Here is a 25,183-nt window from a genome sequence, read left to right as displayed (position 1 = left end):
CTGATAGCCCTGGGATGGCTGCTCCCAGCTGAGGGGGCAGCAGCAGGGACAGGGCAAGGGACAGAGCTGCCCATGACCCAGCAGGGCTCTGCCAGGTGGCCTTTGCTGCCCATCAGGGGAGCACTTTTGGCATGGAGAGTGCTCAGGGGGTGACCCTTTGACCAGTACCTGGAGAGGAGAGTGAGGAAGATTAATGTGAGGAAGATTAATGTGAGGAAGATTGGAAAATAACCTTGGCCATGAAGTGTTTTTTGATGAGGTCCCTGAAGTGTAGGTGCAGTGGTTTATTTGGAAAGCAAAGAAAAATGAGGTTACTCAAAAGCTAATGGACTTTTTTTTCCTAACTCTGCAAGAGAATGTGCTGATACAAAAAGAAATAGATCTCTTCTAATTCTTGGACTATTGCTTTGTCCCCTCCATCTCTCACTTCTGCTACCTTGTTGCTCAGACGTAATTTGTTTAGTTTGCCTTAAATAAAAGGGAATGTAGTTACTCTGTGTTACAGCTATCAGGTTCACAGACAAAAAACTCAATAAATAAGGCTGTGGCAGGGCTGTAGCTCAGGTCTGGTGTTTCTGGCTTCATCTGCAGTAGGTACCACTCACAGGCGGCTGAAGGACTGGGCTGTAATGGGACGATTGTGGACTTAACTGAGAAATGTTCTTTCTTCCAGAAGAGAAAACCCATTTCCCAGTTCCATTTGGATTTTGTGTTTAATTTGTGTCAGCTGGACCAGTAGTGCCAGCCCTGTCCTGGGGATCCCTGACAGCTGGGGTTGATCCTTGCAGTGGGAGCAGAGTCACTTTCCACTGGAGAACATCTCCTGGAGCTGGAGTTTATCTTCTGTGCCCATCCCTGGTGTGTCAGTGCTGAAAGGAAATGTCAAAAAAGCACCAGTGGGGAGTGTTTCTGCACCATTCCAGAGGGGAGATGGCTGGCTGGTGCAGAGTGCTTGGGAAGAACAGAGACACCAGGTCAGATGTGGTGGGTAAATTAATTTTTATTTCTCTAACCAGCACATTCTCTTTCTTTAAACCCTCTTTCTTCTCGTGCTTTGAGGAAAATTCCTCCTGCTTTTTTTGGCTGGCAGGAGAAACTAAAGCCCAGAGCAGGCAGGGAGCTCTGGCCTAAACCCAGATCCCACCTCAGGAGCTGCAGGCTCCCAGCCTGTCGTCGTGTCTGACCCGGAGCTCTCCACACAGGGACTGGCAAATCTTGGCTGCGGGGCAGATTTTTCCAGGAGCTGCAGTGATTTTCACAGTTTACTTTGTTGCCAAGATAATCCTGAGCTGTGTAAAACGTCTCTGTGTGGATTTCTCCCAGAATTGGACAGTTTGCCACCAGCCAGGAGGAGCTGTGTGGTGACGTGGTCCCAGGCAGCTCCCAGGCTTCTCACACAGATCTCAGGATAAATGTCAGGAGTCCAGGCTGCTCTCCAAGCCCTGTCAGGGAGAAAAAGGACCAAAAAGAACGGGAAAAACAGCACTTGGAGATGGTCATTTTTCAGACTCCTGCTGTAACAGGGCACTGGTTTTAATTGAAGTCTTCAGACCAGCAGAACCAGGGGAAGGAATCTCGTGTGTTCCCTCCTGCACCCCGAGAGGTGAAGGTAAACAACCAGTGACAACCAGAGCCCCTTGCGCCTCGGCAGTTAACAAGTTCATCATGTTTCATAGAAACTGCATCCTAATTTTTATTCCAAACAAGATTTCAGCACTAATTTCTGTTTTGACAAATGCGGTTTGACATAAGAACAGTGGGAGTCAAGACCTTTCATTTTTGATCTGGGTTTACATTGCGCTGATCTAAATTCCTCCCCCTTCTGCTCTTGCCTTTCAGTTGTAAACTCTGTTATTAAAGTTAGCAAAGAGCTATTTGAAACTCCCTGTTCTGCAGCATTTAAACAGTCCTGCTGTATGCAAGATTAAGTCTGATATCTTCCTAATGGCTTGTGCTGTTCATCTGAGGCGTTGGCACAATGCGTTACTGTACGGATTTTGAAATGGCTTTGTTGGAAATGAAGGATTTGGTTTCTGTTCGCTGCGTAACTTCATAAAGGGTTCTTTGCCAAATGGCAGGACCAGGCCCCCTGGGGCTGAGGGCCTTAGAGACGAGGTTCCCCAACCTCCCTGCTCGCTGCAGGGCCGGTGGGTGTGGGTGAGGTCAGCGTGGCCTTCCATCCATCCCTGGGGCAGACAAGTGATGGCAGCCACAGGGGACCGTGGCTCTGAGCAGAGGTGATACAGCACGAGGAATTTTCTAGGGGAAGGTTGGAATCGTGGGATCTTTAAGGCCCCTTCCAACCCAAAGCAGCCTGTGAAAGGATAATTTTATTTGAGCTAAACCCTGGCACCAGGGAGTGTTGGGAAGCTGGTGAGGATACCGGTGAGGATGCTCCCATCTCCTGCTGCGTGGGAATCCTTGCGCCGTGTCCAGCTTTCCAAAGGCACACCCTGAACTCCTCCTTGTTCCTTGGACCTCAAAGCAAACCTGGTGGGAGGTGGGACAGGGAGAGTCCTGCCTGTGGTGTGGGGGTCTTTGCAGGGTCCTCGTGCTCCGTGGCTCCCCAGGCACGGAGAGTGTGATGGATTCAGGCAGAGCCTTTGGAAGGATCTCTCCTTCCTGAGGAAAAGGGCTATTTCAGACCCCTCTCGTGCTGAAGCATCCTTGGGTGCTGAAGCATCACTTTTGTGGCTTTTTTTAAGGCTCTCAAGGGACAGACTTGCAGCTGGGAGCTCTTCAAGTCTCTCTCTGGCCTGTGATACTCCGTGGGGGCTATTTTGGGAAGAGGGGAGCGAGGGAAGGCAGCACTCTCCATCCCTCCCATCACAGCTGCTCATCTTTGGAAAATGAGACATTTGCTAAGCTCTGGGTGCTGGACAAGTGCTGGGGTTATAGGCCACTTGTTTAGGTGTTGGGAGAGGCAGGGGCAGGTGAGTCTGGACTTGGACACGTAGATCCCCAGCCTGTAAACACCTCACCCCAAGGGGTGTTTCATTTGGGGCAGAATTCCCCAATGACTCCAGAGCCTGAGTCATTTCTCACAAAAAAAAAAAAATATTAAGAAAAGAAGAAACAAAATGAGGCAAAAACCCCCTCAGAGCCACCAACGCCAGCTCCTCTCCACCCAGCACCTTTCCCCAGCGTTATGGTAATGAAGTTAATGTTCATTAGTGCTCTCTGTGGCAGGGTTCAGCGCTGCTCCTGGGGTGGGTGGGAGCAGGAACAGAGCAGCCTTGTTGCCCACACTCCTCTCTCCATTCTTCTGCTGCACAAAAGAGCAAATACAGGGTGGCACTGGCCCTCCTTCAGCTCAGGGAGAGATGAACCTTTGTCTGCTCCCATCAGCTGCTGCTTCTCCTCCCCTGATCATCACTCAGGGGCCGACTCTGGGCAGAGGCCCTGTCACCAGAGCTGCTGTGACATTCAGTTAGAAATGCTCCCAGACTTCTCAGTTCCTCCCGAGGTCCTTGTTCTTCTCTCTGGTCCCAGTGGGACAGGAATGGATGATCCTGGGGGGTCTGTGATTCTGTGGCTGTTGGCTCACTGGGCAGTGAGGAGCTGCTGGAGGAGCTGCTGTGGATCCCAGAGCGGTGCCCAAAGACCCACCTGCCCTTTTGGGATCAGCAAAGTGACTCTGCCTCTCCAGGGTGAAGGTATCCTCGCTCCAAGCCAGTTTGGGGGCAGGATCAGGAGTGGCTTTTCATTGCACACTTGGGTTTGTGGAGACAGGCAGAATCTCAGACATGGGGTCCTGATTAAAAGCCACGCTCCCAGCTCTGGGTACTTCCTGGAGGGTTTCTTTTGAGGGTTTCTTGGTTCCTACTTTAAAGCTCCCTCAGAGCAAGTACAGTGAGGCTGAAACCAGCAATTTCGAGACGAGGGTGTCAGCAAGAGTCAGAAGTGACAGAGAGGGGTTTGATTTAGTTTCGAGCTGCCTCCCCTTTGATTACACCCCTCCCATGCTAATGTGCAGGTCTGGAGAGGTGCTGATTTTGTAACTAACCCGAGCAGGAGGTGTCAGGAGGTGTCACCACGCTCCCAGGTGGGTGTGCTCGTGCTGTAAGGAACGTGCTGGGATGTGCACACACCAGCTCTGACAGCTGCTGTGTCACAGCTCTGGCCTGCTCTGATGAAGCCAAGTCCGAGCAGGAAGGAGGGAAGATGCTCCCCTAGCAAAGAAGTAACAGGCTGGGGGTCAGGGACCCTCTGGGTGCCCTCTGTCCTGGCCAGGCACAGACACAGCCAGGTCCTGGTTTGCTCCGTGGCTGAGGAGGGGAAGGAGCTGCCTTTCTATCCCTCTGCTGGGACCGGAGCTGACACGGCCCCTCCTGGTGCTGGGAAGGGCTCTGGGAGGAGGAAAGGAGTCACTGAGCATTTGCAGCTGCTTCAAAGCCGGTGCAGAAGAAAGGAAACACGGCCCAGCCCCTGGTACAAAACACACAGCCCGAGGTTCTTCTGATGCAGAGGGTGAGGGAATATTTAAAACAAATGTTTAATGTGACACAAAGACAAAGCAGCAGGGGAGCGAGCTTTGCCCTCCGCTCTGTCAAACGCAGGAGGAAAGCTGAGCCACTCCGAGCAGAGATCGGAGCATGTTCCCAATCCCCAGAGCAGCTCACGGAGTTAAAGGCCTGACTTGCTAAAAACATAAAAGGCTCTGTCAATTCCAGCAATATTTCTCACTTCAATTAATCATCCCAGAAAATGGTGAGTTTATTGTCTTTGTCTCCATTTAGTGTGAGCAAATCCAACTTCCCTCATTGTCTCTCTGCAGATTATGAAAAGCTTTTGTTGATTATATCATCAAATTAAGCCGAGCCCAGCAGTGTGATTTTCCTCTGAGAACATCACAGTAACAGGCTGTGCCTTAGGTGCCACTGCCCTTCCTTCCCTGTTTAAAATGCTTTCCCTGCCTCCCTGTCACGTCTCTCCTTGCTAACGGGAAAGTGTATAAAAATCACATAATCATTAATATTGAAGAATCATTAGGGCTGATAGAAGCAGCGCTGCCCGCGATGATGTTGTTTTTCATGGTCAGTGCTTTTGGCAAACATTCCAGGCCCGCATCAGCCCAGCTGTTTTTTTAGAGCCCACCAGTTGATCCAGTGACTGTTTGACTCCATCCATCCATTGCTCCCAGAGATGGCTCCAGTTAGATGATCATTTCCCAGGCCTGCGGGGGTAAATGGATTTCTGGAGGCTGTTTCAGCTGCCTCCCTCCTCTCACACAGCCCCTGCTTTTGATGCAGACAGCATCCGAAAGGCAGCAATCTGTAGTTGAGCAGTAAAGTCCTGGTTGGGTTTTTATTAAAGCAATGATGTGCTGCCTGGCTGAAAAGTGTCAAAACTGCAATCTTGTAACATCAACAAAATAAGGCAGGATCCTTCCCTACGGGAGGGGAATGCTGAGAGCAGGAATGAGCCCGGAATGGGTGGATGGTGAGCATTGCTCTGGGCTGGAGGGATGATGCACATCAGACACAGTCCCTTTGTCCCTTAGTGAGAGCAGACCAAAGGTTCATGGCACACAATTCACCTTTGCCTCTCTCTCCCCTCCGCAGCAGTTCCTTGGCAGTGCATCCAGCTGGGTTTTCTTCTCTTGAGCAGAACTGGAACTGAAGTAGCACTGGAGGTGTTACAAAAGTGCCAAACCCATCTGAGCATGCAGCGAAAGGCTGGGGGAATTTGGGGGAGCAGTTGGAAGTCTGTGAGTGAGGAGGAGGAACTGACCTGAGCCAAACAGAAATAAGTCTCAGGAGAATCCCTGGGCACGGCAGTGAGTGAGTCTTTGTGGAGAAGGAGGTGATGGGGACAGGGTTGGTACGAGGAGCTTCTGCTGCAGAAACAAAACCTGAACCTCATCCAAGCATCTTTGCTGGCAGAGATTCCCAAAGGTCTGCCAGGGGGTGGGTGGGAATGTGGCTCAGCTGAGCAGTGAGTGTGTGTGAGGTGGTGCAGAGGCAGCCTCACGCCTGTGCTACACCCCAGAGGATGGCTGGTGATGATTCCAGGCTGGAGCCCTGGATGAGTGGTAATGATTCCAGACTGGAGCCCTGGATGGCTGGTGATGATTCCAGACTGGAGCCCTGGATGAGTGATGATGATTCCAAGCTGGAGCCTTTCACATGAGGGTTTGTGTTGCTGAGTTGCCCAGGGCTGGGAAAGCAGGACGAGTGTTGAGTCAGGATGGGCTCACACCCTTGGCTGCCCCAGGGCAGGAGGAGTTTCAGGGAACCTGAACAGAAAGAAACCCCTGGCACTGAGCTGTTCCAAAGCAGGGTTGTCACATCTCTGATTCCACGGAATGGAATGTGTGGGGCTGTGTGCCCACACACCCTGCAGAGTCTCCTTGGCACATCAGTGCCTCCCTGGGAGCTCTGTGTGCGTCAGACAGCGCCTGGCAGGACGTTTTTTACACACGGTTGGTCCAAGTTCCCGGTTGGAATTTCCTTCAGCTGCGCGTGTCCCATTGCCATCTGCTGGGGAACGGGCAGTGTGCTCGCAGGGAAGGTGCTGCTGGCAAGGGAAGGCCCCTAAATCACCCACTCTGCTCAAGGCTCACTGAGATTCTGGTCTCTCAGCCTCCAGGAGAGGCTGGGGTTTGTGTCTGGGCCGGTCATGGCACGGTGCAGGAATATTTGTGCCCCAGAAAAGCAACTCTGCATCAGGGCAGGAGGATCAAAGTCCTGCCTTGGGTGCTCTTGCACAATAAAACTCAGTCTCTCACAGGTTGTGCTTGGCAGGGGGTTGGAGAGAGGCTGGATGTAGGTTTGCAGCTAAGGCTGGAATTGCTGAGCCACTTTGGCCAAGACAGGACTGGAAACAAGGCCAAGGCTTGCAGTTGTGACTGGGGGCTTCAGGTGTGGACCCTGAGCTGTTCCTTGGGGGAATTCTTCCAGAATTCAGAATTCTTTCGGGCCTTTGAAGATTGGGCCTCTCCAGTTTTGGGTGGCAGAGCTGAGCAGCCCTGGTAGGAGATCCCACCCAGACACCCCCAGCACTGGGAGCTGCTGCCTGCCCCAGCCCCCCCAGGCTGATTCAGAGCTGTGCCTCCATCCCTCTGTTGTGTTCTTGCCATGCAGGAGGCCTTCGAGGAGCAACTGTGATCGATGCCTTAGATACCCTCTACATCATGGAACTCGAGGAGGAATTCCAAGAAGCCAAGGAGTGGGTGGAGAAGAGCTTTGACTTGAATGTGGTGAGTCAGCTGCTGGGAATGCCTGCCTGTGTCACCTGAACAGCCAGTCCTGGTCACTGTCTTCCCTCAGAGTCATCTGGGGAGGGAAACCATGAGCTCTGTGAGGGAAGAAACCACTCAGGTGGTTATTTTCTTTTTGAGGCCAAAGGGAACAGTGCAGTGATTCACCCCAATTTTCTGCTGGTCCCAGCAGGGGCTGCCAGATCAGCCTCACCGTGTCTGGCTGAAAATAAGGTTCAGTGTTTAATGGTTCTTGTGTTTTGGTCTGGGTTGTGGAAACAGACACTCATTATTAGACACTCCAAGGAAATTTTGCTCATCAAAGAGCAAGTTCTGTTTCATCTCAGGTAAATGTCTGCCTGTGATAAGATGAGTTTCCCTTTTTGAATTAGATTAAGGTTGTAAACCCAGCTCCCCTTGTCTGGGCCCTTTGTTGGTGTCACTGCTGGGACTTGTGTGACACCTCAGGGGAGCACAGAGAGAGCCAGGGCTTGGAAGGAAGGGCATCCCCTCTAAACATGGCCAGAGGTGCTTCTCTCTGGGGCTCCTGGAGCTTTCCTGGACACTCAGAGCTGTGTTGGGACTCTGGGTGCAGCACAGCAGTGCTGGCAGCTGAAGGGTGCTGTCCCTTCTCTGTCCCTGGAGCCAGCTCCTGGATTCCTCCTCCCCAGCTGATGGGATCTCATCAGTGGAACACACAGGGAATGTAAAAACCAAAGTGCAGCTTAAACTTTTATTTGTTTAATGCCAGTCTAGTTGTTGTGAGACATGGTTCTCCCACAGGAGCAATGCCTGCAGCTGCCTTTGTGGAGAAGCATCGTTTGGGAGGGCACCACTGGCATTCATGGATTCATAAAAGGCAGCCCACATCTGATAAACCTGGTGAATGGTCTCAGTCTGTTACCGAATCGATAAACAAGGGACAAAATCAACTGGGAGATAATTTATCTGGATTTCATAAAAGCTTTTAATCTTGGCCTGCAGAATAGATTGATCTGTAAAGACAAGAGTGAATGCTACGGATTGATCTGTGGAGTCAGGGAGCACAGCACAGGGAGGCAATGGAGAAATTAATTAAATATTGCCCTGTACAAGGAGCTCTTATAGTCCAGAAAGGCAAGACAGGGACTCCAGGACCCACAAGCTCTGCTTGAAACTGGGTGCTGCGATCTGTCTCCAGCAATTCCACTCCTCATCTCCAGGGAGCTCTTGCTGGGATTTGTGAAGGGCACAGGTTCAGGTGCCCCCTGCTCACTGCAAGTGCTGTGTTGGTGGAGGATCTCCCTGGTTTTGGGGTCTGGCTTGGTGCATCTGTGTGAGGGTGGGAATCCTTTCTCATGCAGGTTGGGCAGCCAGGAGCAGGTATTTTTGATAGGGCTGTTTTGAATGCAATCCTTTTGACATTTGCTGGTGATCAGCCGAGGTGGTGGAGCTGAGCTTGTCCCAGGTGAGAGGGTTCTGGAGGGATGCAGTGAAGCCTCACTGGGTGTGGGGCACAGGGACACCGTGCAGCCTCTCTGTCCCCTGACCATCACAGCCCCTCTGACAGGCTCTGCTCCCCTCTCAGCCTGCACAGCGAGTCCCTCAGTGGCAGAAAATACCTTCCTGAAGTGAACTGCATCTGCCCAGTGCAGGGCCTTCTCCACAGGTAAATGGAGAAAGTCGTTTTTCCATGGGCTTGTACAGTTTTCCTTTAAATAAAATGTTTCAAGGTGCAAATTTTTATGTCCAACTGACTCACAGCTCTGACTCGAAACAGGGCTGGAATGGCCTGAAGTTGGGGAGTTGGCTGGAATGGGGAGGTTTAGGTTGGTATCAGGGAAAGGTTCTTCCCCAGAGGGAGCTGGGCACTGCCCAGGCTCCCCAGGGAATGGGCACGGCCCCGAGGCTGCCAGAGCTCCAGGAGCGTTTGGGCAGCGCTGCCAGGGATGCCCAGGCTGGGGTTGTTGGGGGGTCTGTGCAGGGCCTGGAGCTGGGTCAATGATCCCTGTGGGTCCCTTCCAGCTCAGCAGACCCTGTGATGGTGTGATCTGCCCTGCCTGGCTCAGGGGCTGTCACAGGTGATCAGTGGGGGTGGTCTGGGTCACTGCAGAGCAAAGTGCTGTGAGATCGGCCCGGAGCTGTGGGTGAGGGCTGGGGACCGAGGGCTCTGCAGTTTCCCTGTGCACACCCTGCTCTCAGGGCTGTCCTCGTGTCGTTGCAGAACGGAGAAGCGTCCCTGTTCGAGGTGAACATCCGCTACATCGGAGGGCTCCTGGCCACCTACTACCTCACTGGAGAGGAGGTTTGTCCCCACAGCTCTGAGTGTCCCTCACAGCGCCCAGGAACGAGCTGAGAGGGCTCTCCAGCAGCTCTTCTCTGAGCACCAGATAATCCCCCCATAACCACAGGCTAAACCCATCGTTTTTGTGAATATGGAAATGCCACTAATGTTCCTTTAATTAAGCCTCACATAATTACCTTGCACACACCGTGCACGGCTCATTTGCCAAAGATCTTTTCTCCTGTGGGCACTTCTAGCGAGACACGTTTGCAGTTGGACACATTGCTCCCCGGGGAATGCCGTTTGTGGGGATCTTTGTACTTGTTCCTCTCTAGTCCAAGTCGGGTGAGATTTCATCAGACACCATCCCAGATCCCGCCTCGGGCTAAGGAGGGCAGCTGCTGAGGGACAGGTGCTCCACACTCCGCTGAACAGTCCCTCTGGAGCAGGAATTCCTGAGATAAAGTGCCCTGGGATACAGAGGAGGAGGGTGGCAAACAGGGCAGGGCACCTGGATCTACACCACCTTCTGCTGGACGTGTCCAGGGGCTGGAGTGAGGTGATCCTCAGGGTCCCTTCCTACCCCCAAACCGTTCTGGGATTCCATGGTTCTGTCCTGACGGCCCCTGTGACAAAGTGATGCAGCTCCAGAGTGTCCCCCTGGGTGTCACAGCCCCTGTGGTGGATGCTGCATCCCCCTGGAGCCCTGGATAAAGCATGAGGATCTCATTTCCACTTCCCCCCCTCCTCCCCAGCCCTGCCAGAGGCCGGGGCATAATGCCATAATCTGTTTGATAATGTGCCTGGGCTGGAATTTTACAGCTGGCTGCAGGGAGATGAGGAGATTATTCCTTTGCTCAGGGAGTCTTTGGTGAGCTGAAACTCTGGTTCAAAGGGGAGTTCTGTGAGGACTGGCCCTAAATGAGAGCTCAGCTCTGGTGCTGCCCCACCACAGAGGGTGGGGTGGCTCCTCGTAGTGACACCAGTGATCCAGGAGCAGCTCTGTTACTTCAGTTGCATTTTAAATGAGTTCCAGGAATGACTTCCCTCTGTGATTCCCCTCCAGGGAAAACTCTCAAAGACTCAGTGCCCCGACTCAGAGTCTGTCTCAGTGACAGCTTCAACAGGTTTCAGATCAACAGAGCAAAAAGAAACCACATTAAACCACAAAACTCCAGCAGTGACCTCTTGAAGTCCCATCGACAGCTGGGGCAGTGCCTGTCACTTACCCAGTCAGTGTCACCGGGCTGAAAGGCAAAAACCAAGTCCCTGTCTCTTGCTTTCCCTTCTGAACCAACCCCCTGTTTCCATGTGAGAGCATCAAAGGCCTGTGAGCCCACAGGAGAGCTCAGGTTTCCTCAGTGCTGTATTTTTAGAGCAATAAATTCCTGCTTTCTGAGAGCCACCACGACAGGGCTAGAGGTAAAAGGCTTGTGCTTTATCTCCTAAGTCACTTAGAGGCTTCTCCAGATCAGGACTAATCTCTGCAGCAAAGATTAGTGCTTGTATCAGTTTGTCCCAAAATAATTGTGTGTGCTTGCTTTGTGCTGCAAGCCACCATAAGCTGCAGTTTGACTGGAAGGCCCAAAACGGAGGCATTACAAATGGAAAAGGGGCAGCTTAGGTATGAAACCATGAATCCTTCTGGGCAGAGAGCTGCAAGGAGAGGATGGTTCGTTTTTACGGCAGGAGATGACACGGGCTGGGCGAGCCCACGCTGTAAATCTAACGGTGCTTCAGCCTAGAAAGATTCCTTCTGATTGTACCTCAGTCATTCCAGCTCCTCGTGTTCTCTGCCATCCTGGGAACGGGAAGAATTTGGAGAGTACTCTTAGGACCAGCTCAGATCACAGGGTGCTGGGCTGTTGTGAGCTGCTCTGGTCCAGGCTGAGGGACTGGGTGCTGGTTTAGTGCAGATTTTAGAGGAAATTTAGAGATGCCAAAGGTCAGTGAGACTTCTGGTTCAGATCTCCTGTGCAGGGGAACCAGGGCACAGCACACCTGGAACAGGGGGTTCTTAGACTGCAGCACTTCCAGTGTTTTACAACGGTGTGTTTGGAGAAGGGGACGTGAAGGAATCCTGGGTGACTCGTTTCATCAAATATTTATCCTCTCTTTTAACAGGTGTTCAAGAGTAAAGCTCTGGAACTCGGAGAGAAGCTCCTGCCAGCCTTCAACACCCCCACTGGAATCCCACGTGGAGTCATCAACCTGGGCAGGCAAGGCACACGTCCTCACAAGCATTTCCTTTAGTTCTGGGTGTTTGGGAAGGACCAGGAGCAGCAGCAGCAGCTCCTCAGAGCTGCCCCCTCTAGAGCAGATTCCTCGAGGTCATTTGCTTTGCCAGCTCAAACCTTGGCAGAGATTGCAGGTGACTCAGGTCAAACCCAGCTGTGTTTTATTAATTTGGGGCTGTCCACAGTTTTTTCCTCTGCCTCCTGACAGGGCTCCCTGCTGCAAGAGCATTTTCCTCGCTATCATCTGCTTTGAAAGGTGATTTTGTAGTCTGCTCGTAGCATGGGTTTTTGTGGTGTGCCCAGCTAGATGCGTGTGAATTTATCCAGGAAAAACGGATTAAAAAAATAGGAAAAACTGGGAAAGGGGGTGGATGGGACTGGCTGATGGTTGTGGTGCTGGAAATGGGGGAGAATACAGAACACAGCCCTCAGCCAGGCTCTGTCCTTCCCTTAGAGCCCCCACACTCAGGTCAGTGATGCTCTCATGGCCAGGGGAGGCTGAGTTCAGTAAATCCCTGCAGAAGGTCGGGCAGCAAACAGAGGCAGAGCTGGAGCTGCCCTCCTGCTCCCTGGCTCTCCTGGCAGACAATGATTTGCTGGTTCTGATGCCTGCAAACAAATCCTGCGGGTGAGAGCTGCGGGAAATGTGGGTTAACAAAGCCTTTCATCCTCACCTCTTGTGAAACTCTGGAAGTCATTATTCAGCCCTTAGCCCAAATCTCCTCCTTGGCTCTGCGAAGCAAAAGACTTCCAAATATTTGGCTCACGCTGCTGCGTTGCTCAAATATCACTGTCACCCCTCAGTTGTCTGATGTGCTCAAGATCCCGGGGAAAATTGGAGCCACCAGCACGGCTGTAATTGTCCTTTTTTACAGCACAGACACATCCTGCTTCCTCTGTGGCTGATAAAGGCTCTGCATAGACTAACCTTTCACAGAAATGCCAGACCCTCCCCTGCCCTTTGTGAAGACAATTGAAGCAGCCTCTCTCTGCTCAGACTATTCCCAAAATGTTTTGCCGATGACCTTGAGTGAGAGCGAAGAAAATCAACAGAACACCCAGCCCATACCCAGAACCCCATTGCTGCCTGGACCTCTGGCTGTGGGGCCGTGAAACTGCTGTGAGGGCTGGAGTGGGAATCGAATCAGGAGCAGGGATGAGGGGAGCTGTAGCCACAGCCTGAGCTGCTGTAGGAACACGATGAACAGCCAAAGGCTGTAAACCCACAAGGGAGGGGAATTAGTGTGGAAGTGGAAGCAGAGGAGGGTGAGGTGAGGCTGTGAGACCACGCTGACCCGAAGAGCAGGGCCAGAACAAAGCCCAGAAGAGTTTTGCAACAAGGAGTTCTCCCTCCAATCCTGGTTGTGCAAGGATGTGCTAATTCCAGAGAGACCTCACCACCCCAAAAGGAGGAGGGTCCTGCAGCATGTGTGGGCCTCTGTTGGTGACAGCTTGGGGGCGTGGGTTTAGAAGGACATTCAGAAATTGGAAACAAAAACCCCCCTGGCATTGAGTCAATTCTGCACATGCATTTTCGAGGGCTCAAGCACAGACAGCCCCCCCCAGCTCTTCCATAACCAGCTGGATTTATCTCCTCCTGTCACCTTTTCCTCTGGGGTCCCCTCTCTGCTGATGAGCTTCCCTGTGGCCGCCTGCTGTCTGCTGGCTCTGTGTCCTATCTCACACAGCCTTGTTTTCCATCCTGCTTCTCCAACTGCCTCGTTGTCTGCCAGGGCCTGGAGTTCTGTGTCTCCTCCAGCTGCTGCTCTGTGCTCCCTGTTCTGCACTGTGATCTCTCTCCCTGTGCCTCCCGTGCTCTATCCCTGGCCCTGCTTTCCCTCACGTCTCCCTAAACCCTCTGTACCTCCAGATTTTTCCTCACCATCCTCTCCTGGCCTCTCTCCTGACTTGGCACTGGTTTTGCTGCTTTGGATCCCCATGAGGGAAGGCGATGATTTGACATTTCAGACCCACTTATCTGGGAGATAAAGGAGGTTCTGGGCACGTTCTTTTCTCTTGGAGGCCAAGGTCCTTTAAACAGTAGCTTCCTCTGAGCTGTTACAAAACACAGCAGCTGTGAAGGCCCAGTTTGTCCAGCCTGTAATGCTGGTAAAGAATGTTTTCCTGCAGGGGGTCACTGCAGGCTGCTCTTTAACCCAGGGACACGGTGCAGATGGGCTCTGTTTCCTGCAGACCCCTCTCCACGAGCCTTGCTGTGCTGTTTGACCCAAGGCTCAGGCTCCCAGCGGCACATCCCATGCTGGCTGTGGTTTTTGGGAGGGCAGGTCCCTGGGACAGGGCTGTGATGATCACTGTGACCCCACAGAGCTGCTGTGACAACAAACACAGCCCCGCTTGGCTGCTCCAGCCCCGCTGAGCGGGGAGGGCAGCTCTGTGAGGCTGTGTTTGTTACAGCCTCCCTCCAGTGCAGTAAATAAAGGCAAGTAATTGACCCTTTACAGGAGCGAGAGCACCCTGGGGCTGCTCCAGGGTCAGCAGATTCGTGCAGTGCTGCGTTGGATCTCACATTTAGAACTTACCTGCTTTATCACATCATTTTGTGCCGCTGCTGAGGTTTCTTTCCACTCTCATTATGTATCTCATTGGATATTCATCTGGATTAGCGTTACGTTTTGACATTTTTCTATTCATTTCTTTATTAATTTATTAATGCCACACTCGCCTGGCCAGGACTGGCTCCCGACCCCGCCGGGGTTCTTGGGGTGCCCCTTGGAGCCGCGCTCGGTGCTCCCGAAGCAGAAGTGCTGCTGCAGCCTCTGACCCTCGGCAGGGCAGGCTGAGCCCGGCACGCTGCTGATCTAATGGCCCTCTTTGTCTGGAGGCAAGCAAACAGCTCAGGACCTGCGATGCTTTTCTCTACATCACAGCCAGGGAAACTTCTTCTTGGGTTTTTTTTTTCGTTCTCAGAAGGATCATTAGTTTTCACCTCCTGTAAACAACAAACCCTTCTCCTCTCCCAGCCAAGCTTCCCGGCGCCATCTAGTGTCACCCCCACCCTTCCCTGTCCCTGGAAACCTGTCACCTCCTCGGCATTAACTGCAAGGAGATGGAAAATCAAAGTGACGACACCTCTGAGGTGGCTCTGGGCCAGCACCCGCAGAGGCTGCTTTGGGACCGAGTCCTTACACACAACCCCATATCCTTCAGGACATTGCCCTGTCTGGGGGGTTCCAGAGAGGCCCAGAGCTGTGGGGTACCAGAAGGATATTTTATCCCAAAATATCTGCGTAGGGCAGGGTGTCAGTGCTCTTCCAAAGCTGTTTTTCAGCTGAGCTGTTTGGGAGGGATTCCTCTCCCACAAGAAATGCAGTTTGTGCAGTCTGTGTGTTAGCCCAGTCCTAAACAATCTCTGTAAAACTACAGCTCCATCCCACTGGAGCTGATCCTGGAAACCTGTGTCTGTCCTAAATCTCTCTGTGTGTCCTTTCCATGGCCCTCATGACACCTGGGGTGCAGCACATGCCCCTGGCAAGGGCAGAGCTGCCCTGGGACAGGGCCACCGCATGCTCTGGCTGTGTTTTCCTGGCAGTGAAGGCTCCCTGTTCTCTCCTTGCAGTGGCATGAGCTGGAGCTGGGGCTGGGCATCCGCTGGAAGCAGCATCTTGGCAGAATTTGGGACCTTGCACTTGGAATTCCTGCACCTCTCTGAGCTCTCTGGCAACCCAGTGTTTGCAGAAAAGGCAAGTAACCCCCAGCCTGGGCCTCTTCATCCTCCTGAGTGTTTTTCCCAGTGTGGGTGAAGTTGTGTGAATTTTACTCAGATGAGGGCATGGCCAAGATGAAGCCATCAGGTGGGTGCAGATCCCTCAGAAACCTGCTTTGAGGGAGACAGATTGTTCCAGGCAGAATCCAAACTGCCCCCCATGAGCCCAAGGGAAATGGGGCTTTTCCAGAGTGCCACAGTGGGGTAAAACCAGTAGGATTGCCCAAAAACCCTTCCAAAATGATGCTTTTCCAGGATATGTCCAGTGCAGGTGTGTCAGCTGTGAAACAAGGAGGGAATTTGAAGGAGAGATGGGAAAAAAAGGAGGAAGAAGCCGGGAGAGCAGAGTGGAGCGAGGATGGAGTGGATGGAAAGCAGTGAGGGTGGGATGAGCAAGAGGAAAGTCACAGAGGAGGGAAAAGCAGAGGGTGAAGGGAAACAGGAAACTCTGTGGGAAGATAAGGAGAGGCTGGGGATGTGAAATAAAGAGACAAGCCCGAGGTTCCTGAGGACAGGGATAATGACAAACTGCTCCCAGGGAGGGGGAGGCGAGGAGAGGCCAGGGAAGGGAGCAGTGAAGGAAAGAAAGGGAATGAGGGGAGGGGAGAGATGAGGAAACACTGGAGATGCACTGCTGAAAACCAGAATTGCATCCTCATTCTGGGTTCAAACCGTGGCATTTTGAGCCAGGGTCATACCTCTGTCCCCAACCTAATGGATTTTCCTCTTCTCCTCCTAAGCCCGTGGAGGGAAAAGGGTAAAACCTTTCTAATGGACTCTGCTGGGCTGATGTGTGCACAGAAAATGGATCACATCCACCCTGACACCCTCAGAGAGGGAAAATGTGGGATGGTGTGGGCTCAAACCTGTGGGAAATTACTGCAGAGGAGCAGATCAGCTCATGAACTCCCAGCTTGGGACTTGGGTGATTTTAGCAGGAATTAAATTCCATCTGTGTCTTTTACTCAAACCTGTCATTAATATGCCAAGCTCCCAAACTCCAGTAAACATCACGGAGCCTGACAACTTCCTTGGAAGCACTGGCTTAAGCCTGTAGCCAGCTTTTGGCATGCAAATTGTCAGATTTTGTAAAAGGTTTAGAGTGAATTAGCTGCTCTGTAGGTTATAATAGAATATTTATGCTGCATGGAGTTTAACTGGGTCCCTTAAGGGAAAGGCCGATTGGATTTAATGGGGGTGAAACCAAGGGAGGCTTTAGAGAGTTAAGTGCTGGCTGTTCTGGGGTATTAAAGGAACTGTCCGTTGTTGAAATTAAAGGCCCCAATTCATCACATTAAGTGACCACATGGTGAATTTAAGTGCTGTGTGAGTCACTCATCCCTGCCACTCCTTTCCCTTTGGATCATGGAAAAAATCACCCCTGGCATTGCTCACATCTCACATTTCCACCCAGATCCCCAATCACAGAATCAGATTGGGGTTTGGGAGGTGCCTTAGAGCTCCTCCCATCCCACCCCTGCCATGGGCAGGGACACCTCCCACTGTCCCAGGCTGCTCCAAGCCCCAATGTCCAGCCTGGCCTTGGGCACTGCCAGGGATCCAGGGGCAGCCACAGCTGCTCTGGGCACCCTGTGCCAGGGCCTGCCCACCCTCACAGGGAAGGATTTCTCCCTAATATTTCATCTAAACCCGCTTCCTTTGAGTTTTAATCCGTTCCCCTTTGTCCTGTGCAGCCCAGCAGCCCTGGCAGCAGAGCAGTAACCCCACCCTTGTGTCTCCTCTCCCACAGGTGATGAACATCCGCAGGGTCCTCAACAGAGTGGAGAAGCCACAGGGCCTCTACCCCAACTTCCTGAGCCCGGTGACGGGGAGCTGGGTGCAGCGTAGGTATCACCCTGCCTCCCCTCCTGCCTGCAGCATCCCAGAGGAAGCAGCAGCCCAAGCAGTGCCCAGGCAGGCAGGCTGTGGTACATGTGATGAGATAACACAGCCTTTGCAGGGTGCAGCGCAGCAGTTGTGCACTTACCCCATCAGCCCTGTGTCCAGCTGAGTGTCCCACGTCCAGAGAGAGAACCAGGGCCTTCCCTGCACAGGGGAGGGTCCTGGCACATGGTCCAGCACACAGGGATTGGGAACCAGCACAGCCCTGTGGGATCTTGCACGGAGCCCACAGAGCTGCTTGGGTGAGATTCCCGTCCGGAGTGGCTGCAGCAAGTGAGGAACCACCTGGAGAGGCAGAGGGCTTGGAGGAGTCGTGGATCCCCCTCAGATCCAGGGATGAATTCTCCTGTGTGCATTCATGTTCCTGTTACCATGGTACCCCTGCAGAGAGTGATTTGGGAAGGAAGGATGAGATAAGAATGTTTTGTTTTCTCCTGTTGGGAACCCAGCACTGGAGATGTGGCACGAGGGAGATCCTGGCTCTGGTGTGCAAGGGGAGCCAGAGTCAGGGAAGGTCTTGGAGAGAGCGGGGGAGTTCTGGAAGCAGTGCCCCCAGGGAAAGGTAACACACACAGCCCCTCCTCTTGGGCCACCCAGGGGCAGAAATTCCTGGGGTGGGAACAGGAGATGCCACTTGTGCAGCTGTGCCCTGACCTCCACCTTCTGCTCTGTTACTGATCTGCTTGGTTTGGCTGCTGGATTTGATGTTCCTTTGTCAAAGCAAAGTCTCTTTCTGCAGAGGCTGGTTTGAGCCTGTCAGTGGGTGACATGTATTATTTAGGAAGGTGACTCTGAGTCCTCACATTGCCTGTGTCCCCATGTTTTGTTGCACTTTTTGCCGGGCTGGATCACTCCAGACCTTTCCCATTGTCGCTTTTACGGCTCTGGTGGCAACAGTGGCTGAGGCAGGGACAGAGCTCTGGCTGTGAGCAATCCCTGACCTTTCACTGGCAGGGCTGGTCCCAGCAAAATGGCTGGGAGGGTCACAGTTTTCCCATTAAACCAGAGCTGCCCTTTGGTGCTGTGAGGAAAAACCAGGTTTCTGTTCACCCCATTGATTGATCCTCGCTCAGGGTTATCCCATCCCTTTGTCAGCAGCTCAGCTTCCCCTCTGCAGAGTTGCTGTTCCGTGTTTCCCCTTGAAGAGCTGATCCCCCATCCCCTGCTGCTCCCTGAGGTTCCCTTCCCTTTGGGTTATTCCTGCTGGCAGCTGCCAGTCCCACACTGCACATCTGGGCAGACACCAGCATCAGTTCTGCCTGCTCAGTGCTGCTGAGGGGACGAGGAGGAGTTCCTGGCTGCTCCGTGACTGATCCCTGTGGAATCTTTGGGAAACTGAGGAGCTCTTACCCAGCTGGGTGCAACTCTCAGCTGGATACCCAGCCCTCATCTCTTCTGCCATGAATTTAATTCTGTTTTCTGTCTGCAGATTTCCCTGCATTGCCCTGAAGTTGCTGATGTAAAGAGGGGCCTGTTGGTGCTTCTCAGAGCACATCCAAAGTGGCCTCTGACTGCTTGTGTTGGGAGAGGCAGATTCATGCCAAAGGCCTGGAAAGTTCCTGTCTCCCAGACAGACTTCCACAGGCTGTTTGTGGCAGCTGCTCAGGATATGACCTTGGGATCTGACTCCAGATTCCAGGGAGGGAGAAGAGTGATCAGCCCCTTCTGCAGCTCCAGTGCTGCTGGGGAGAAATAGATGAGGACCAGAGCAGGGAGGCATCTGCAGCCTGCTCCCCGGAGGTGCCAGGCTCTCATTTTCTCTCTCGTCATTAAAGCTCTTTGCAGGAAGCTGTTTTCCTTGAGATTGCTGTGATTTTCTTAAAAGGTGTATCTTTGACCTGGCTGAATGAGCAGATGTTGTAAGTAAAGAGGCTGTGCTGCTCCTCAGTGAGTGCAGTTGTTACCTCTGGGAAATGAAAGCCCAATCCCCTGCTGGAGGCAGGGATTTGTTTATGCAGAGTGCCTGGGAGGCAAACGCTGCCAGGGCTGCTGCCATATGGAAGGCAATTATGTACCAGGGCTGCAGCTTTGGTGAGTTTATGAATGACACACTCAGGATCACAGAGCTGCTCTTTAAAGGCAGGCTGTGTTTGCAAATAGTCTGCCCTCTCTCCTCGCACGGAAGCCGCGTGTTTAATCCCATTGTTTTGCCATGGATTATTCCCTGGATCATTGGACACAGTGTGTCAGGGATGTTTGCTCTTCAGGTCAGGAAAATGCATGGCTGTTAGTTTCTGCTGCTGGGAGAATTTAGCATTTGGAATAAGCCTCGGGACTTTTTCTGTGTGCAAGGAGAGGGGAAACAAAAATCTGAGCAGCTCTGAGCACCTGCTGCATGTGCTTAGCTGGGAGATGAGGATGGGGCAGAGCCAGGGGTGGACACTGTTAATTAACAGGGATGGCTCAGTCCAGGGAGGGTAATTTGTCTTGCTCTGCTAAAAATGGGACTGCTTGACTGCTTTAAAGAGTGAGAAGGCTGCTGTTCCCCCAGGGGTGCAGTTTGAAGCTGTAAATCCATCCAGCAGCTTCCCCCAGGCACAAACCTGCAGCCATCAGGCCCATTTCACACTGCAACCCCTCAGCACCTCCTGCAAGGTCAGAGCAGGGGGTGCTCTGAGCAGACAGCCTTGGAAGTTTGATTTCTGCAGGGGGAAATATGCAGTGCACATCCCTGTACCTGACTTTATCATTTTAATGTGCCAGCAGCCCCCAGCCTTCCCCAGGGCTCAGAGTCCCTCCGTGAGCCAGGAATACAAATGGCACCACGCAGGAGTTTCTCCAGCAGCCCCTTGCTGGCAGCTCTGTGGGATGCCACACCTCTCCTTCCTTTCCTGAGGCAGGGAGACAGCTCCCAGGGGCTCCATCTACACGGAAATCTATCAATACCCACCACTGCTTTTGGTTTATGAAGGCGGATTTATGATGATGGCTCCATAAACAGGAAGCATCTTCACGTTGCAGTATAAATAACGTGTAAAATAGGGCCTCTGAATGGTTCTGGTAAGGGATACTAATGCTCTGCAAAATGACAGAACATTTTTCTTCTGATTGCACTTTCCACCTTTCTTCCTTTCTGAAAAGCAGTGCTGCAAGCTCTCCCCAGGAAGCTGGGAAGAGGAAGGAGAGAACAAGGGCATTAAATAGGACATGATTGTTTCCCCTTTGTAGAGCAGCTGCTCATTGTATATCACGAACCTGAAGCTCTTTTCTGGCTTTCCCACCACAGACCACGTCTCCATCGGGGGGCTCGGGGACAGCTTCTATGAATATCTCATCAAATCCTGGCTGATGTCAGACAAGAAAGACTCTGAAGCTAAAAAGATGTACGACGATGCCTTGGAGGTGAGGAGCGAGGTGCTGCTCTGTGGTTTTTGGGGGGGACATGGTTCATAAGAAGGTTTCAGACCTTCAGAATAAGTCCTTGGATTTCCTGGGTACTCACTCCTGTCACTAAGTAACACTGAGTCAGTTTTACTTACTGTCCACCCTCTTGAAATGCTGATTTTCATCCCTTCAGGCAATAGAAAAGCATCTGGTGAAAAAATCTGCAGGAGGCTTGACCTACATCGCAGAGTGGAGGGGTGGCATCCTGGACCACAAGATGGGCCACTTGGCCTGCTTCTCTGGGGGCATGATTGCCCTGGGAGCCGAGCACGCCGCGGAGGAGAGGAGGCAGAGGCACATGGAGCTGGCTGCAGAGATCACCAGCACCTGCCACGAGTCCTACGCACGCTCAGGTGGCCTGGGGGGTCCCTGGGGTCACCCACAGCCCCAGGAGAGTGGGGTTTGCCTGGCAGGGGTTTGCTCTGGGCTGTTCTGTGCCTCAGCCGCATCTGCGCCCCTGAGTGGGGCTTTCTCTGGGCTTTCCTGGGATGTCTGGGAGGGACAGAAATGTGCTCTGTGGAGCAGCAGCTGGAGCAGAGGGACAGGCAGCTCCTGGGGCACAGCTGGGGCTGCATCCTGGTCCTGCCTCAGCCACAGTCCCACAGGACATCCCTTTGCAGGCAGGAGGGGAGGATTAGCAGGGATTAATTGCAGAGTGTCCCATTATGGAGCAGAGCAGCTGAGAAGCCCAGCAGGGCAGTGCTGGACACCTGCAGCTGCTGGTGGGAACCAGAAGAATGGAGTTACTGAGCCCCTCCCAGCTGTCTGAGTCCTCATTTCACAAGTACAATTTCCTTCCACCATGCAGAGCTTTGGAGAGCAGTGAGTGGAGAGGAGTGAGGGACTGGGTTGGTTCTCTGCCTGCAGGAGCTGCTTTGGACACCACTGCTTTCTTTGTAGGCATCCCTGCAGCTCCTGGGAGGCTGCAGGCAGCTGAGGCAGCTCTCCAGGACCTTGTCAGGCACAGGTCTGTCTCCACAACTGCATCCAAGGATTGTTCCACACCTTCCCCACACCGGCCAGCCCAGTTTGGCAGCTGGTGCCCAGCATGTTTGCCCAATAAACTTCAAGCTAACCTGAAATGATGTTTGCAAATAATTCTTTTTCCCCCCCTCCAGCACTTACAGAACTAAAACAAGCCATGTGAACTAACAACCCTGTTTTCCAACAGGGAGAGGGTTGGTGTCAAAAGCACAGATCTGAGTGCTGGAGAGTGCTTGCAAGACACTGGGATTTTTAACTCAAAAAGTCCAACATATCCCCGATGTTCTGTTGATAAAAGCAGTGAAGTTGGTTCAGCCTTTCCTGATCCCTTCTCTCCAAAGGCGCTGCAGAAGAAAAAGCTTTAGTTGAGTGTTGGCATCCTGAGCAACATAACAGCACCTGGACAGTGCCCCTCTCATGTGCTCCCCTCTCAGTGCCCAGTTCTGTGTGTGCTTCTCCCCAGATACCAAGCTGGGCCCCGAGGCCTTTCGCTTCGACGCGGGCAGCGAGGCCATGGCCACGCGGCTCAGCGAGCGCTACTACATCCTGCGGCCCGAGGTGGTGGAGAGCTACATGTACCTCTGGAGGCTCACCCACGACCCCAAGTACAGGCACTGGGGCTGGGAGGTGGTCAAGGTAAGGCTGGGGAGGGCACAGAGCTCTGCAGGTGGCTGCATTCCTACAGAAAGCTTCGCTTCGGTCAGTGGAAGGAGCGGAAATTATTTAAATTGTGTTAAACACCGAGATACGCCAGAAATGCTCGAGGTCGGGTTGGATGGGGCTCTGAGCAGCTGGGTCTGATGGAAGGTGACCCTGTCCATGGCAGGGGGGTGGAATTGGGTGATTTTTAAGGTTCCTTTCAACCCTAACTGTTCTCAAACCCGTGAGCAGTGGGGCAGGAATACACAAAGTGCCTCAGTGTAGGTGTTATTTCCGTTGTGGATGTTTTATTCTCCCTTTTGGGCTGCACTGCCATCTATCAACCAGCCAGTTCAGGTGGCTGGTGTTTCCCTCGCTGTTCCATCAGAGCCAGCCTGGTTCCCAGAGCCTGGAGTAACCCCCACGCCCCTCGGTGAGGGACAGAGGCTGCAGGAAACCTGATTTGTAAACTGGCTTGGAACGCAGCTGAGGGTGATGGATGAGTTACTCCCCACTGCTGCGTGTTGCTGAGGTCTCTGTTCCTTTCCCAGGCCCTGGAGAAGCACTGCAGGGTGGAAGCTGGGTTCTCTGGCATCCGGGATGTTTACACCACCACCCCCACCCACGACAACATGCAGCAGAGCTTCTTCCTCGCAGAGACTCTCAAGTAAGTCTGGGCTCACAGGGGCCTTCCAGAGCAGCACAATTCCTGCAGCATCCACTTCATGAGCCTCAGATTAAAAAAGGGGAGTCTTTTCTTCCAGGGAGAGGTGTCCCTGCCCAGGGCAGGGGGCTGGAATGAGATGAGCTTTAAGGATCTTTCCAACCCAGCCCATGCTGTGGGGAAACTGGGCAAGGCAGTGGGTGCTGCAAAGCTTTGGGAGTTTCCTGCTGCAGAACCACTGCTGCCATTGGCACCCTCGAGGTTCCTGCTCAGGTGCTGGGTTTGAAGGACTCTGCTGTGACCCAGAGCTGGGTTAGGTGGGAAGGGTGGTGATTTTCCAGGGAGTTGGGAGGGTGTCACCACGTACAGAGGCAGCCATCACCTGTGCCTGCCTGGAGTCCCTCCTGAGCTCCTTTAACCCCTCTGTGTCCCTCTCCCGTGGCTCCAGGTACCTCTATCTTCTGTTCTGTGAAGATGATGTGCTGTCCCTGGAGGATTGGGTGTTCAACACCGAGGCTCATCCCCTGCCCATCAACCACACGGACTTTAAAGCAGCAGTGCAGCCCTGAGGCCCCTGCCCAGCTCCTGCTCCCCCAGCCTGGGCAGACTCTGCTTTTCCTTTCCATTAAAGGAATTCCTGTTGTTCCTGAAATGGTATTTGGGGGCACTAGTCCAATTCCGGACAGTATTTTCTTGGGAAGATGAACCATGACTAAGCACCTTCTTTTCCTCTGTGAGGAGCTCTCTTAGGCTGATGATGAGATGTTTATTCTGGGCCATACACAGTTCATAGACATTCCTTTATACAGAGAATTTATATGAAATCCACTGATTTTGCTTTCTAGTGGCCAAAGGACTGGAAGTTTGCCATAAAATAGACTTTACACACACACACGCATCCTCCTTTCCTTCTTCTGTTTCATTTCTGCCTTTTATCTGCTCCTGGATTTATCACCTTTCCAGTGAACAGTTTTCAGTATTCTGGGATTTCTGGTGCTGGGCTTTGGGGGCTCTTCAGGAGGGACAGGAGAACGAGGAAGGGCAGTCGTCCTTGGTGTGGGACAGCAGCTGGAATGCTTGGGCACGGGTGAAGAGCCAGCTGAGAACTCAGGAGTGAAGGGAGGACAGGGAAAGGTGACGTTTTAGTGGGAAAAGAAGAGGATTAGACCCTCCACACACAGGAGCAGCCTCAGGTTGGAATTTGCAGATTTGCAGGCCCTGCTCCTCGTGGGGGACTTGAACCACCCTGATCCCCGCTGGAGGGGTAACTCAGCAGGACAGGAGCAACCCAGGAGGCTCCTGCAGTGGATTGGTGATAAATTCCTCCTCAAGTGACAGAGGAGCCAACAGAGGGGCTCTGCTGACCCCAAACTGAAGCTCCAAGGCAGCTCTGGCTGCAGTGGCCATGAGATGGTGAGTTCAGGATCCTGAGGGCAGGAGGGAGGGGGAAAAGCTCCACCCTGGGCTCCAGCAGAGCAGACTTGGGGCAGGGAGACCCCAGCGGTGCCCTCCAGCCTCAGCCATTCTGTGACTCTGTGGTGTCAAAATTGTAACTAAACCAAAACCTGTCTGCAGGATTCTTGCTCCTGATGTATTTTTTATATACTTTTTTTCTGTGCTCTTAAAACACATTTACCACCCATCACATCTCATTTAACTTTCCTTTATCGGGTTTTTTTTTTGTGTTTTTTACTTTTATTTGGAACTAAATGTTACGAGTCACTTGTAATAATTTTACTGCTGTAATAGTCAGATCTGTGAAACAGAATAAAAGTCTTGTAAAATAAAAAGCCTGTTGGGGTTGATCCTGTAAAAGACCGGTTACTCCATGCTTGGAATGAGACAATGCTGGTGAATTTAAAGAGTTTTGCACAGCAGAAGTTGATTTCTGGGGGAATCCAGGCAGTGTTTGACAGCAATTCCCAGCTCTCTGAAACAGCTGGATCTGGGATCAGCATTCCCTCTGATCACTGCAAAGCTCTGTGGCCCTGGGGGATGGAACATTTTTGTTCATTCTTGTGACAGCCTCGTGACAGTTGGTTCATTCAGCAACTTGGGGGAAATAAAGTTGCTTTGAGGAAGTTGTGAAAACAGAAAATGTTGTTTCTAAATTCCTGCCTTTGTAATTCCCTGAGAGAAATAAGATTGTCAGATGGGGACTTAGCATTATCCCAGGGATAAAGAT

The 25,183-nt window shown here is 52.5% G+C and overlaps 1 protein-coding gene across 2 annotated transcripts in view; it reads left to right on the top strand.

Annotated features, from left to right (window-relative positions):
- Positions 1–24,788, top strand: part of MAN1C1 (mannosidase alpha class 1C member 1) — a 56,642-nt gene extending 31,854 nt beyond the window's left edge. The window contains exons 4-13 of one of the 2 annotated variants that reach the window (XM_042015454.1): positions 7,086–7,201; positions 9,405–9,485; positions 11,589–11,683; positions 15,279–15,402; positions 17,176–17,269; positions 20,554–20,669; positions 20,845–21,064; positions 22,159–22,331; positions 22,886–23,001; positions 23,447–24,788. In XM_042015454.1, the coding sequence (XP_041871388.1) occupies positions 7,086–7,201; positions 9,405–9,485; positions 11,589–11,683; positions 15,279–15,402; positions 17,176–17,269; positions 20,554–20,669; positions 20,845–21,064; positions 22,159–22,331; positions 22,886–23,001; positions 23,447–23,567 (1,256 nt within the window). In that variant the 3' untranslated portion in view covers positions 23,568–24,788. Of the gene's footprint in view, positions 1–7,085; positions 7,202–9,404; positions 9,486–11,588; positions 11,684–15,278; positions 15,403–17,175; positions 17,270–20,553; positions 20,670–20,844; positions 21,065–21,611; positions 21,950–22,158; positions 22,332–22,885; positions 23,002–23,446 lie in introns of those variants that run through there. The other variant, XM_042015455.1, reaches the window with a different exon arrangement.
- The last annotated feature ends 395 nt before the right edge of the window (positions 24,789–25,183 follow it).

Source organism: Corvus kubaryi, unplaced genomic scaffold, assembly GCF_017639235.1.
Source record: "Corvus kubaryi isolate FWS band 111438036 unplaced genomic scaffold, C.kubaryi_AGA036_p1.0 split3-37304, whole genome shotgun sequence".
Lineage (NCBI taxonomy): Eukaryota > Metazoa > Chordata > Aves > Passeriformes > Corvidae > Corvus > Corvus kubaryi.
The sequence above is the reverse complement of the archived record's forward strand: the minus strand, read 5'-3'. Positions and strand labels throughout refer to the sequence as shown.